This window comes from Echinops telfairi, unplaced genomic scaffold, assembly GCF_000313985.2.
Source record: "Echinops telfairi isolate 266 unplaced genomic scaffold, ASM31398v2 ScPeMD7_7458;HRSCAF=8496, whole genome shotgun sequence".
In the NCBI taxonomy this organism is placed as follows: Eukaryota; Metazoa; Chordata; class Mammalia; order Afrosoricida; family Tenrecidae; genus Echinops; species Echinops telfairi.
Window position 1 is genome coordinate 26,347,109 of NW_022111358.1, and position 13,034 is coordinate 26,360,142.

Here is a 13,034-nt window from a genome sequence, read left to right on the forward strand (position 1 = left end):
CCTCGGGACATGGTTGGCACCACAGCAGCCTCCCAGAGCTGCCTTGCAGGGACCCGAATTGCCCAGTAGGCTCCCCCATACCAATGCCCTTCCACCCCCACCCCCAATCCCCGCTAGCTTTCCGTGAGACGCCCATCTGAAAAGATTCTCAGTGTCCACTAACCTTTCCACTGTCTTAAAGGGCCCCTCCCAGCCTCATCTTTCTCCCACAGAGCTGCTGGCGGGTTTGAACTGCTGGCCTTGTAGTCAGTAGCCCAGTGAGTACCCTACGACACCACCAGGGCTCCAAACCAAACTCACTGCCAGTGGGTTGATTCATCATGACCCTCCAGGATAGGGTAGAACTGCCTGGGTGGGTTTCTGAGGCTGTAACTTGACAGGTGTGGAAAGCCTCCTCTTTAGCTGGCAGAGCAACTGGTGGTTTTGAACTGCTGTCCTTGTAGTTTGAAGCCCCATGTACCACCCACTCCACCACCAGGGGTCTTTGCCCCTTCTGGCCCTAAGTCTTCTTATTTCCCTTGCTCCAGAACTAGAGACAGAGGACCAGTAGCTAGTCTTCTGCTCTAACTCACTCGGCCCCCAGCACCCTCTGTCATCCTCACTGGGAGGGGGACGCTGCAGCCACAGCAGCTGGTTCACACAGAGGCTGGCCTCACTTGGTGTCTGTGTCCATCCACATGTGCACCTGCATGTGTACACACAACACACGCACACACACACACACACCCCACCCCCGGACCTCATATCCAAGTGGGGAGGCGCTGACCTTGGGTATAAGGACCAGAGCCAGTGTGGCAGTGACCGTGCCGTGGGTGTGGAAGAAGAAGAGCAGCAGGGTCCAGTCTGGGTGCAGGGAGGGAACCAGCACGAACCTGGGCGGGATGGGGGCTAGCCGTAGTTACGGTGGGTGGGAGTGGCCTCTTCCCACTCTGAGGAGGTGCCAGGTGGAGGGAGAGGGCACCCTTCCTTCTCCTCGCCCTCCAGGCCACCCCTAAGCACAGAGCCAAATCCTTAGGGAAGCACGCACACTGGGCCCGCTGCTCACATGGCCTGGCCCATGGGGGCAGGAGGCGGGGTGAATGGAGCATTGTGGGAAGGGGCGTTAGGAATGGATGGAAAATAATGGAAAACGCATTAGGGCTGGGAGGCCCTTCCGTTCCTTGGGTGTGTGTGTGGGGGGGTGGTCCTCCGGGGTGGGGGCGGCGAGGGGTGAGGCGCTCTGTAAGGTGGTGGGAGAGCTACTAGCGGAGCCCTCCTTCACCTCGCTGCAGGATGGCGGGCTGGGAGCACCTTCACCTGGGGAGGGGAGGGGCATGGGGCGGGTCCTGCCCTTACCTGGTGGCGTGGAAGGCTGCAGAGAGCAGCAGCTCGTTGTGCAGGGCGATGGCCAAGTAGCGTGGCTCTTGGAAGGCGGAGGGCAGGGCGCGCGTGGCATAGCAGAGGAAGCTGCCCCAGCACAGGAGCAGGATCTCAGCTATGGGAGGTGGTGGTGGTGGGGTCAGCCTACCTGGTGGCCAGGTGGCCCCTCTAAGGCACGCTTAGCAGGGGGCCCAGGGTCGGGGGCAGGAGTCTGGGTATAGGCAGGGCCGGACAGGGATGTGGGGAGCCTGGCGAGGCAGAGCGGGCCAGGCTGAGGCTGGGCCCAGCAGAAGCAGCTTACCCACAACCATGATGTAATCCCAGAGGTTGTGGTGACAGAAGTCGAAGTGGCGGCCAGCAGGAGTGTAGCCTCGGGTCACCAGGGGCGTGTACTGGACGCCTCGCTCCAGGACCCCCACCGTCCACACTGCCAGGAAGCTGAGCGCCAGCAGCAAGAGCAGGCCGAGGCGTCGCAGCAGCCGCCCACCGCTCAGGTGGGGGCCCCGCCGGGCCGTTCTCGACACCAACAGCCGGAGTGCTCTGCCGGAGTTAGAGAGGGGTGCAGAAGGTGGGGCTCCGTCCACTGCTTCCACGGTGCATTGCCTCTTTCCCCCTCCCCAAAATTCCCTGAAGGGGAGAGCGATGTTGGTGGGGCCCCAGGGGCATGGGCCCGGGCCCGGGTCTAGCTATGACACAATCAAGGGTCTAGCAATGACCCAATCGGTTCCCTGAGTGGGCAGGATGGGCCCTACCTCTGCAGCTTGAGGACAATGGTGCCGTAGACAACGAGGAAGCCCAGCAGGCGGACCCAGCGGAGGGCAATGCAGCGAAACACACTGGCCTTGAAGTACAGGATGAAAACCTGGGGCGGGGGTGGGGGGTGAGGGTGGGGTGAAGGCCAGAGCTGCTCCCCACTGTGCTCCACATGATTGCTGACCTTACCACCCAGAGGTTAGACCCCCAGGATGCGGAGCGGGCTCAAACAGGGGCCATTTGACACACCCCACCCCCCCGAGTTTATTAGGCCTGCCTGCCATGGGGGCATGAACCCAAACCTAACTTGCTGCCCTCCAGTCCATGCTGGTGGCAACCAGGTCGCCACAGGGGCCCCTTGGTGGCTATGAGCAGGGAGGAATCGAAGTCTCCGAGTCTCTCCACCCCCACGAGGCCGGCCGGAGAGGAACTGCAGTTCTGAGGGTGTGCAGGGGGCCGGGTTGGGGCAGTGCGGGGTCCTGGGAGGTCTGACTGGCCCCTAGCCACGGACTCACCGGAAAGTAGAGCAGCAGGGCGCCAAGCAGAATGGCCTCCAGCAGGACAAGCCCGGACAAGCGGATGCTCTGGGAACCCCAGGAAAAGAAAGGGCAGTGGGAAGTTGGAGCCGGGCACAGCTGCAGGCCGGTGGCAGGGCTCACTTTAGGGCTTGGGCTAAGGCTTCACAGCTGTCCCTGAGGCTCTGAGCACCTGTAAGGTGCTTAGCCTGTGGCTAAGACCAAGGTTTTACATAGCCCTCCACCTCCCCACCCAGGCCCATCCACTGGGGTCTTGCAGCTCTAGGCTCAAGTTAAAGTGGAAGAGCAAGACAGGGTCTGGGGGTGCTGCCAAGCTTCTGGGCTGACTACCCCTTGTCTAGGGTGTGGCATCCTCTTCTCTGCCTGAGAAGCATCCAGTACACCAAACCCCTATCTCACTGTACTGCTATTTTTCTACATCCTGCCTCCTCCACTAATCTGGGGGAGGCCCCTTCCCCTCAGGCCTAGGCCCAGTTCTGTACAGTCGATGCCCAACAAGCAAGTCCCATGTCTTCATTTGACAGAGGAGGAAACAGGTGAGCTGGGCCTAGAATCAAAAACACCCCCCATTTCTCCCAGGTTCTAGTCTCCGGTCATCTCAGGCCTCTGGTCGACACCGGAGGTGGAGGGGCCCATGCACAGGGGAGATGAGATGTGGGGCCTGCCTTGCCTTGCCACGGCGGCGGCGACAGCCATAGGAGAGGAGCATGCTCAGGAAGATGGCCACCATGCAGCAGGCCTGGCAGGCCAGCACTGCCGCCCTCAGAGCCAGGGCCTCCTCCACCAGGCATGGCGTGGCATCCATGCAGCTGGTGCAGCCCTCGGGACATGGTTGGCACCACAGCAGCCTCCCAGAGCTGCCTTGCAGGGACCCGAATTGCCCAGTAGGCTCCCCCAACCCTATAAAAAATGAGATGGGTACAGAGAGAGGAACCTGGCTAGAGGCCCCCTTCCTGTGTCCTCAGCTTCCTTGGCTTCTGGTCCCACCCCCCTGCTTATGGCCTGTGGCCCCTGGGCAGGGGCAGGAGGGGGAGCAGCGGGGAAAGAGGTACTCCGAGGGAGGGCAGGCTAACAGGTAGCGGTGGCCCTAGACAACAGTTCACTGGGGGATAAGCTGCATGAGATGGCATGTTACGGGTTCCTCTTAAGATACTCGCGTGCCTTGCCTCCACCCCACCTTCTGCCCGTGGCTCACCTGTTTCTTCCCAGTGTCTCACTCCAACTCTCCCTCCTCTCCCAGGGACCCCTGGAGCCCAGCCTGGAAATCACCCTAGGTACGTACCCCCGGAGCGGCTCGCCCCGTAGAAGCCAGGCCGGCAGCGGCAGAGGTAGCGGCCCAGAACAAAGCCCTGCCTCTCCAGGGGCACACACTGTGGAGACACAAACGTGCTGTACATCTCCGGGGGGCGTTCCCTGGCAGCGCTTTCCTTCCTAGGCAGGGATGGAGGGTCCATCCACCAGACCACCTGGGCCCACATAAAGGAAGCCCACTAGAAGCCCACCTAGTGCTTTGGGAAGGCGTTCCTCTATAGCAGGGGTCCTCAAACTTTTTAAACGGGCCAGTTCACTGTTCCTCAGACCCGTTGGACTATAGTTTAAAAAAACTATGAACAAATTCCTATGCACGGTGCACATATCTTATTTTGAAGTAAAAAACCAAACAGGGCAAAAACACCTGGCGGGTCGGATAAATGTCCTCAGCAGGCCGCATGTGGCCTGCAGGCCGTAGTTTGAGGACGCCTGCTCTAGACACCCACCTCCATCTCCACAATTCCCTCCTTCCCAGAGAGATGCCAAGCAGCATATGGGGGTGGCTCACCCTTGCTCTGACTGGCAGTGGGAGGGATCTGACAGGTCCTGTTTCCCCCCACCCCCAGTCATTGCCAGGGCATGGTCCTGGGAGGAGGTGGAAGTGGGGGGAGCTGGAGGCCAGACACACCCTGAGATCCTACTTCTTGTTTCCCAGAGTGGCCCTCTTAGGCACACAGGTGGGTTGAAAAGGGCCCCCATGCGGGAGCAGCTTCCTCCATCAGGGGCCATCTGGCCTTGGCACAGGATTGCTTTCCAGGTCCTAATGCCAGGCTAATGCCAGGCTGGTGGGGTGCCAAGAGCAGCCCTTTGTTCTGCCTCCTCCCATTGCTGTCTGCTCAGCAGGGGAGGGACAGACCTCAGCAGCGAGGAAGAAGAGAGCACGGAATGAGGTTGGTCTGCTGTGGACCTGGCCAGAAATAGACATCCGAGGGGCAAAGGGAGGGGATAAAGCCTTGGGGAGTTCCGGACCCAGTCCCTGACATCACCTGGATGGGGTAGAGCGTGGGTCTGAGGAAGCTGGGGCCAAGGCTTCCCTCTTGCCTGGACCATGGGAACATTCTCTATTCTTGCCGCAGCCTGCAGGATCAGAGAGATGTGTGGCCCAGAGAAGAAGGTGTGGCCAGGGAAGGGGGAGCCCTCCATCCCTGTACCTATAGCTCCAAACACACGTGTCCTTCAGCGCAGCGGGCCACTTGTCTCCAAAATGCAGGCTGCCCCACCTCCCTCTGGCAGGCTGTCAAGGCAAACCTGGCCTCCTCTTTGCTGCCAGGCTTGCAGAGTGAGCAGCCATTGTCCTCCAACCAGCCCCAATTGACCTGCACCGTGTTGGTGGTGGCCAGCCGCTGCCTGGGATCCTTCACCTTCACCAGCCACAGAGCTTCCTGCTTTGGCTGGATTCCTTCCTCCCACACCCCAACCAGAAATCCCCTTTATTTTGACAAACACCAAGGGGGCATCCTTTGTAAGCCAGGTGGGAGTCCAGAGCGCTGTGGTCCTGGAGAATACTGTCCAGGGGAAAGAGAGAGATGATTACCTGAGGCTCTGAAAGTGGCCCTGGGGAGGAATCCTGACAGGAGAGCAGATAGGGAGGGACACTGAGATTTCACAGGCATGGGCAGTGGCTGCGGGGAGGGGGAGGCTGCGAGTGGCCTCGCTTTTAAAACACCTGGCATCTCACTTCTGTCAATCACTAGAGACTCCTGCCGCTGCCTGGAGAGGCTGGGCTGGTTTTATGAGCGGCTTGTGGGAGCAGAGTGGTGGCAGTGATGCAAGGAGGAGCGCCTAGTGCATCTCCCCTGATCCTGGTCCTTACCTGGGTGCTGTTGAGATCACACAGGTGTGTGTTAGCATACCAGCCTGGACCACCGGCACACTGATTGATGTCCACGCTCTGAAGCTCCAGGTCCATCTGCACCTGCCCCCTGGAGCGGTGAACAGGCCATGAGGGAGGAGGCGGCAGACCTGTGTCTATGTCTACTGCTTAGGGGGCAATGCCAGCTTTGTAGACTGTCCACAGTGACTGTTGTGGCATCCAGTGAAGGAGCCAGTTTTCTGCTTCCTCACTGCTCTGAACCCTTTCTGTCTCGGTGGGCAACAGGCTCTCACCCTGCGTTGCTCCCCACCACTCAGCTCCTCAACCACTTGTCACTTCCTAGATTCGGGTAGGGGGGGGGGCAAGTCAACGCATGTGGGAGCTGGGACTCTGGTGATCTCTTAGAAAGAGAGTTTGACACAATTACACACATGCACACACACACACACACACACACACACAAGCAGGGTCTGCACCACAGAGAAGAAAATGGGGGGTGGCAAATCCTTGTGGTGGGATGGTTTAATTCAGTGCCTCCCAAACCCTGCTCTGGGCTAAGCGAGGACAGAGCTGGCCAAGAGTCAGTGTGGGGACAATGAGTGGGGATGCAATAGTTGGAAACACAGTGTGAGTGGTTGAATGCCTTGTGACAGTCCTGTGTCCACTTGCAGCCCTCTCCCAATAGGGCTCCCCACCACACACTCTGTTCTGCTGTGGGGAGGAAGTCAGTTGTTGGAAGAATATCGGGCTCCTGGATCAGGACTGGCTGGGCAGTGGGCCCTGTGTGAGATAGGAAGATGGCTACTGAGAATAAAACTGGGGACTGGACCAATGCTGGCTAGGAAGGGCCTTCCTTCTTTACCCCGCCCCGAATTTTCTTTCCCCAAGATGATCATCTTCTTCAAGCCCTAAATCATTGGAGAGCAGTGGGTTTAACTCCTGAAGGGCCCACATGGCTCCTCTCAGAAGCCTGGCCCCTGAGATGTCTGTTATGATACCAAGCCTCCTACCCCTTAGAGCTGGGGCCAAGGCCCATGCCCATCTTTACCCTGCATCTGTGCACACTCATACCAAGATACCTACACAAGGTGGGCTTCTACCTACCTACATATATCTCTATCTATCCAATTTTAGTATATGTGCTACCGAAGCAAACACTATCTATCTATCTATGCACATGCCGATAGACCTGGATGTCTACCTACCTACCTACATATATATCTCTATCTATCTATCTATCTATCTATCTATCTATCTATCTATCTATCTATCTACACACATACCAAGGGATCTTTAGTCATGTGCTCAAACCCAGAAATACCAACCGATACCCCTAGAAAGATGCAGAAAGGGATTGAGTCACACACAGTGTGTAACCTCGCACCTGCGGGCATTAACACATAGTTACAGGTTCCGGAACCAACTACAAGTACACACATCCGTGCACACGCAGACGCACACACGGCCAAGAGGCGCGTGCACAATGTACTCATACCTATCCCACTTCCCTTCCCCGCCACCACACATCCCCTCCTACCTACAAAGGCATTAAATCCTGCACAAACCCACTTACCTGACTTCTGGGCTGAGGTCTGGCTTGAGTCCGTAGAAGGTGGCCGAGAGTGTGATCAGCCAGCCAGGACGGAGACGGCCCTGCTGACATTCCAGGAAGGGAGGGGACAGTCTTACTTGCTGCATGTCCCCCACATAGCCATCCCCCTGGGCCCACTTGGGGCTGTGGAGGCTCCTTAGGTCATTGGTCAGCACTCGCTTCTGCAGGGCCAGACTGTCCAGGTCCTCAGCCTGGTGCTCCTCCTGCCCCGTGGCCTCAGACAAGTGCTGAAGGATGGTTTCCTCACCCATCCGGGTGGCCTGTAGAGCCAGCTGCAGGTGGCTAGCCCCAGGTGGAGGGCTAAAGGTCAGCATAGCCCGGTATACCCTTGGGTCTCCTTCAGCCACGCTTCGAACCAGTGCCTGGTACCACTCCACATCCTCCCCAACGCTGGACTCCCGGATGTCGTTGGCTTGCAGTAGCATATTAAGGAAGTTGGTGGCCTGGGACAGGGTGCCCGCTGCTCTCTGTAGGGTTGGAGGGAGCCCTGCTTTGGCTTCTGCCCCAAGGGCTTCATAGCGCTCGCTGCAGTTTGCCCCCAATAGCTGCTGGCTGTCTCCAGAATAGAGGAAAGCCAGGGCTGCCTCTGCCCCCTCTGGGGGCGCCCAGATGGGCTGAGCTTGGGAGGACATCTGGGGCAGAGAACGGAGTGTCCGAGGACCTCCCAGAGTCAAGCCGCAGAGGACACAGCAGCCCAGGAGTGCCCAGAGAGGAGGGGGCATGAGCCCTGCCCTGGTACCCATCCTGGGGCAGATCTCAGGGACCCTGAGCCTTGGCTGCCTGGAGGATTTGAAAGCCCAGGAGCAGGGCGGCAGAGGCTGGTCCTGGAGCTGCCTGCCTCCACGCCTCCTAGCCCAGCTTTCCCTCTCTCGCTCCCTGCCCCCCATCAGCTCCCACTGTCTCCTGTTTTTGCTTCTGTCTAATGTCATCAGCTGGCTTCTGGTCATAGGCATGAGGGCCCTGCCCCCTCCTCTCTCAGTATGCCCCCAATCTCAAACCCTTTTAATCCGGGCAAACCATTCTCCCCTCCCCCTTCTATCCTGGCTCCCTCCCACCCCCACCCCACATCTGCTCCAGAGGAAAGGGAGGAGAGGGGAGGGGCCAAGAGGGTTCTCTCCACTCCACCCCGAATCCCTGGCCCTCCCCTCCCCTCCATTAGGAGAGATGGGCAGATCCAGGCTGGGTGTCATAGCAACTACAGTGGATGAGCCTGTGCCCCTCTCTCCACCTCTCTGCTTTACCCAGCTTCCGGGCAGCAACTGCAAAGGGCATGATGAAGGGCCAAGCTGCATCCCCGGAAATCTACTCTGGCTTCCCGCACCCCCAACATTGCTTCCGCTGGGATGTGAGAGTGGGGACAACCGGGTGGGGGAGAGCCTGGAAATAAAACAAAGTAAAACAAAGCAAAAAACACAAACCACTGCTCGTGGAAGTTCATAACGTACTTTCAATGTGCTTTAGCTCAATAAATCTACACACACACACCTGGTCCTCATGTGGTGACAGTTGCACCTCAGGGTGCAGACACTGAGACTCTGGGACTTACCTCAGATCACGCGGCTGCTCACTTTGAGCTAAAACTCAAGCTCAGCTCCGTGGCGGTCGAACCACCCCCGCCCCCTTGTTGCCTCGGCCTCTGACCATCAAACTCGCTCTGCTGAGTCACTTCTGACTCAGGGTGCACCCTGTGTGACAGCGCAGCACTGCCCCACCTCGCCAGGCCTTTCTTCCTCAGCACAACTGAGAAAAATTGAATGACCCAGTTCCCAGGGAGTAGTTGAGTGCTGACAGTTGGCACCGCCCAAGGCCCTCACAAAGCCTCCACCTCCCCATCCAGCTGTTTTTCTCCTGCACCGCAGGGCCAGCGAGCCCAGCAGCAATTCATGCTGGGCAGAGGGTGTTAGGGAACCGAGAGAAGAACTGGGGAGAGGGACTGTCTAGACCTTGGCCGCTGCAGCTGCTCATTTCATCATCGTAAGTAAGGCCTGCTTTCTTTTCTTTTTTCCCCCTTTTTTCACGGGCTGAGAGACTCTTTATGTAAAAACAACTGGCAGGAGGCAGGGGGGCAGGGGTGGTGGTGTGCGGCCTGTCTCAGGGCCCGGGCTGAGGCTGGGGCCCACGGGGGTCCTGGGCTGCAGCAGAGGCCCTGTGGGGTCTGCCCACTCCTCTTCGCTGTGACCGGTGAGAAGCTGACAATGAGGGCCAGGCAGGGTCAAGGGGCTCAGCCCCACTGCACATTGGGCTCAGGGGCCAGCCCCCAGGTGGAGGGGCCCACTCCTGGAGTGGTGGCCAGCCCAGGGTGTACTGGAAGACTGTGGCACTGGCGGGTTCGGCCCTGCTGCTTGGAGCCAGGCTCAGCCGCTTGGCCCTCTTCTCCAGCCAGTCTTCCAGATGGACCTCAGGCAGCTCCCCGATGTCCAGCGGCCACTCCTTGGCCCACCTCTTCTCTTCCACCTGGCGGCTCAGCTTCTGCAGGTCTCTGCCAGACAAGTGGGAAAATTGGCACTGGGACCCAAAGTCGCACTGGCCTATCAGTAGAAACTTCCAGCAGGGCCGCTTGTTCTGTTTGTCCACTAGGATGGTGGCTGCTTCTCAGAACATGTCGTACCAGACCTTCTTGGCCTTGAGGTGCTGCAGCCCACTCAGGTGCTTCTTGCGGTTGTAGAGGCTGTCCTGGAAGGAGCGGTTGCAGTAGTCACAGAAGTAACGCCTCCCCATGGTGCTGCTGCCGCCACCTGGTTTCCCCCGGGGCTGGGCGGATCCGGGCTCTGACCAGTCTTCTTTTCTTCATGAACACGTGTACAGCTTCTCTGTACGCCCCACTGAGCTCCCCTCTGTTGGACCCAATACCTGGAGGGCCCAGAGTCAGCGCTGCTGCCTGAGATAGCATGCCTGGGAAGGTCTGGATTCTTGGGACTGGCCACAGAATCCAGCCCCTGCTGGCCTCCTTCCCTCCCTCTTCCCTCACCTTCCACCACAGATCCAACCCTACCTACACCTGCCTTCGTCTTCGACACTGCCTCCTTCCCAGCATGCTCTCTTTTGGCCCCGGACTTCCCTTCCACTTGCCCCAGCCCTGCCATAAAGCTTTGATGTCCAGATCTCTGAGCGAACACGCAGGAAGGAACAGGTGGTGGTGCCCACAAACGTCTCCTGTTTACAGATGGCCTGCAAACAACAGTTCTGTGAGCCTAAGGGCTGGGGACCATGCTGCTGTGAGGACCACGTTTACAGACCTTAGAGAAAGACGCAGGAGTGGACACAAAACTAGCGCAACACACACGTAAGTCTTAAAGCACAAAGCACAAGCATCTATTTCCTTTGCTTGGAGTTTAATTTTCCATCTTTTCCAGGACCTAGCCTGGAAGGAAATGAGGACAGGTGGTATTTGAAAGAAGCTGTGTGTTCCCAGCTTCCTTCTGGGGCAGGGACAGTAGTTGGGCAGCAGAGGGTGCTGTAGAGCCAGCCACTAACTTTTTATGGGGAGTTTGTGCCTGGTCCAGTTTCCCAGAGACAGCTTGGGAGCTTGGGTGGCCACCGCTTAGGCCTTGGGTGTTTTGTGATCCTACAGCCACCACTCTTTTGCCAGAAAGATTCTAATCAGCACCTGAGAGGCAGCTGGTGAAGGAGGGTAGAGAATGACATCTTCGAAGTCCAACCCAGCATAGCTGCTCTTGGATTTTAACTGTACCTTTTGCTTGACCTTAAGAAGCCCTCAGTTTCGCTTCCTTCATGGGCGAGGAAGGGCACGGCTTCGGTTGTGTCAAACAAAAGTGCTGTGGGGCTCAGTGGTTACGAATCAGACTGCCAACTTCAAGGTCCATTTTTCAAGGGTAGAACTTTTAGGTAGCTAGATTTAGGGACGGGGTTGTCCCTCCCATGCCTGCAAAGGCCCCCATAAAGGCTGGGAAGAAATCAGACAACCAGTAGACACCTATGAAGACCCCAAACTAAGCATGCTCATCCTCAAGCCCCTGATCCAGGTAGGAGGTACACCTGGACAGCTCAAACTAGGTCCAGGCTCATGACATCACCCAGTGGGCTTAACCCAGCCAATGGGGTCAACCAATACCGTCGACCATGCCTTCCCCAAGCCAGGGGTGGGCTAGAATAAAGGCAGGGAGCACACTCTGGGACTCTCTTATTCAATTTTACCCTGCTCCTAGTCAGTGGCAGGTCAGAGGGTGGGGGTGTACACGCACAACCTGGGCGTGCCCCCTCAGGGCCCACAGTGCTCTTGCCCCTCACTCTCTGGCCTCTGTGACCTCTTGCCCCTTGATCCCTCGATCCCTCAGTCCCTTGGATCCTCCCCATTTCTGCGTGTGTGGGTGCTCTTTTCCACGTGGTTGTTTGGGCCCAGTTGTGAACCCCTTGGAGACTGTAACACCTCCAACTTGCCCCGTCCTTCAGAAAAACCCATTGGATACAAAACGGGCTTCCGCGTGAATTCTTGCATTGAGCAAAGCCAAGAACCGAGGTGTTTCCCACTCCAGAAACCCAATGGGACTGCCCCTTTCCTGGAGTAGAAAGTCTCATCTTTGTCCTGCGGAACTTTGGTAAGAGAGCAGTTCTACCCTGTCCGAGAGGGTTACTATGAGAGTGCATCGACTTGATGGCAGTGAATTTAGTTTGGTTTGGGACCCAGTTAGACAAGAATTTATGTCAGGAGCCACTTGCAAGAGCGTCGTGTCTGGCGCCATCTTTGAAACTGATGATTCCATGAGGGTCAGAACCCACACGTGATCCTTGCCCTTGAGTGCATTCTGCAGCCAGGTGTACCGGGAACTGCTCGGTAGGGCTTCTGAGGCTGTGATTTTCTAGCAGCCCATTGCCAGGCCTGTCTTCCGAGGTGCCCTTTGGCTCATAGCTGAGCACTGAACGGTGCCACCCAAGGGCAAGTTTGTTGGTGGTGGTGTCTTTGATTCCATGCCAATTCAAGTTGACCCTACAAGACAGAACAGCGACCTCATAGGGCTTGCTGGCACGGATGACCATGTCTGTCCTTCCATGGAGTAGCGGGGGGCTCTAACCACTGGCCTTTCAGTTAGCACCTGAGCGCTTTCACCACTGTGCTACCGGGGCTTCAACAAAGGTGAACTCTGAGCCCGGTGAGAAGAGGTACCAGAAAGAGAGAAAACTCTTCCAAGAAAAGCACTGTATTGGGAGCCTGACACACATTCGGTGGAACTGCAGGGGTGGCTTGGTGGGAGACATGGCCAGAAAGAACAGGGGTGACGCAGGGTCCTGCAGGTTGGTTTGTCCTAGGAAGCCTTGGTGGTGGTTGGTTCCGAGTTGGGCTGCTAATGGTAAGGTCAGCAGGGAGAAAGGTCAGCCACTCTGAGGGAGAAAGATGAGGCTTGCTGCCCCTGTAAAGAGTTACAGTCTTGGACACTCACAGGCGCAGTTTTACCCTGTCCTGTGATGTCGCTATGAATCGGCACCGATGACAGTGAGTTTGGTTTGGTCTTTATTCTAAGTGCCCCAGGAAGCCAGGGACTCTTGTGATCACAGGCTGTATGCACATTTTCATTTTGAAAATATCCCTCTGCCTATAAGACCAGTGGTGTGAGTGGCAAAACAGGGAGGGTAAAGGGAGAATGGGTAGGAAAGAGGGAACCGACTACATGGAACTGTGTGTGACCTCCTCCCT

At 57.5% G+C, this 13,034-nt stretch overlaps 1 protein-coding gene and 1 pseudogene across 1 annotated transcript in view; both read right to left on the bottom strand.

Annotated features, from left to right (window-relative positions):
- GPR179 (G protein-coupled receptor 179) overlaps positions 1-8,127 on the bottom strand; it is a 14,783-nt gene extending 6,656 nt beyond the window's left edge. The window contains exons 1-9 of the mRNA XM_004707428.1: positions 7,346-8,127; positions 5,773-5,881; positions 3,931-4,018; positions 3,319-3,548; positions 2,628-2,696; positions 2,112-2,221; positions 1,661-1,899; positions 1,336-1,474; positions 767-872 (exon numbers count right to left, since the gene is read on the bottom strand). Of these exons, the coding sequence (XP_004707485.1) occupies positions 767-872; positions 1,336-1,474; positions 1,661-1,899; positions 2,112-2,221; positions 2,628-2,696; positions 3,319-3,548; positions 3,931-4,018; positions 5,773-5,881; positions 7,346-8,127 (1,872 nt within the window). The remainder of the gene's footprint in view (positions 1-766; positions 873-1,335; positions 1,475-1,660; positions 1,900-2,111; positions 2,222-2,627; positions 2,697-3,318; positions 3,549-3,930; positions 4,019-5,772; positions 5,882-7,345) is intronic.
- A 1,348-nt stretch (positions 8,128-9,475) lies between these two features.
- On the bottom strand, positions 9,476-10,123 carry LOC101643725 (annotated as a pseudogene).
- Positions 10,124-13,034: the final 2,911 nt, after the last annotated feature.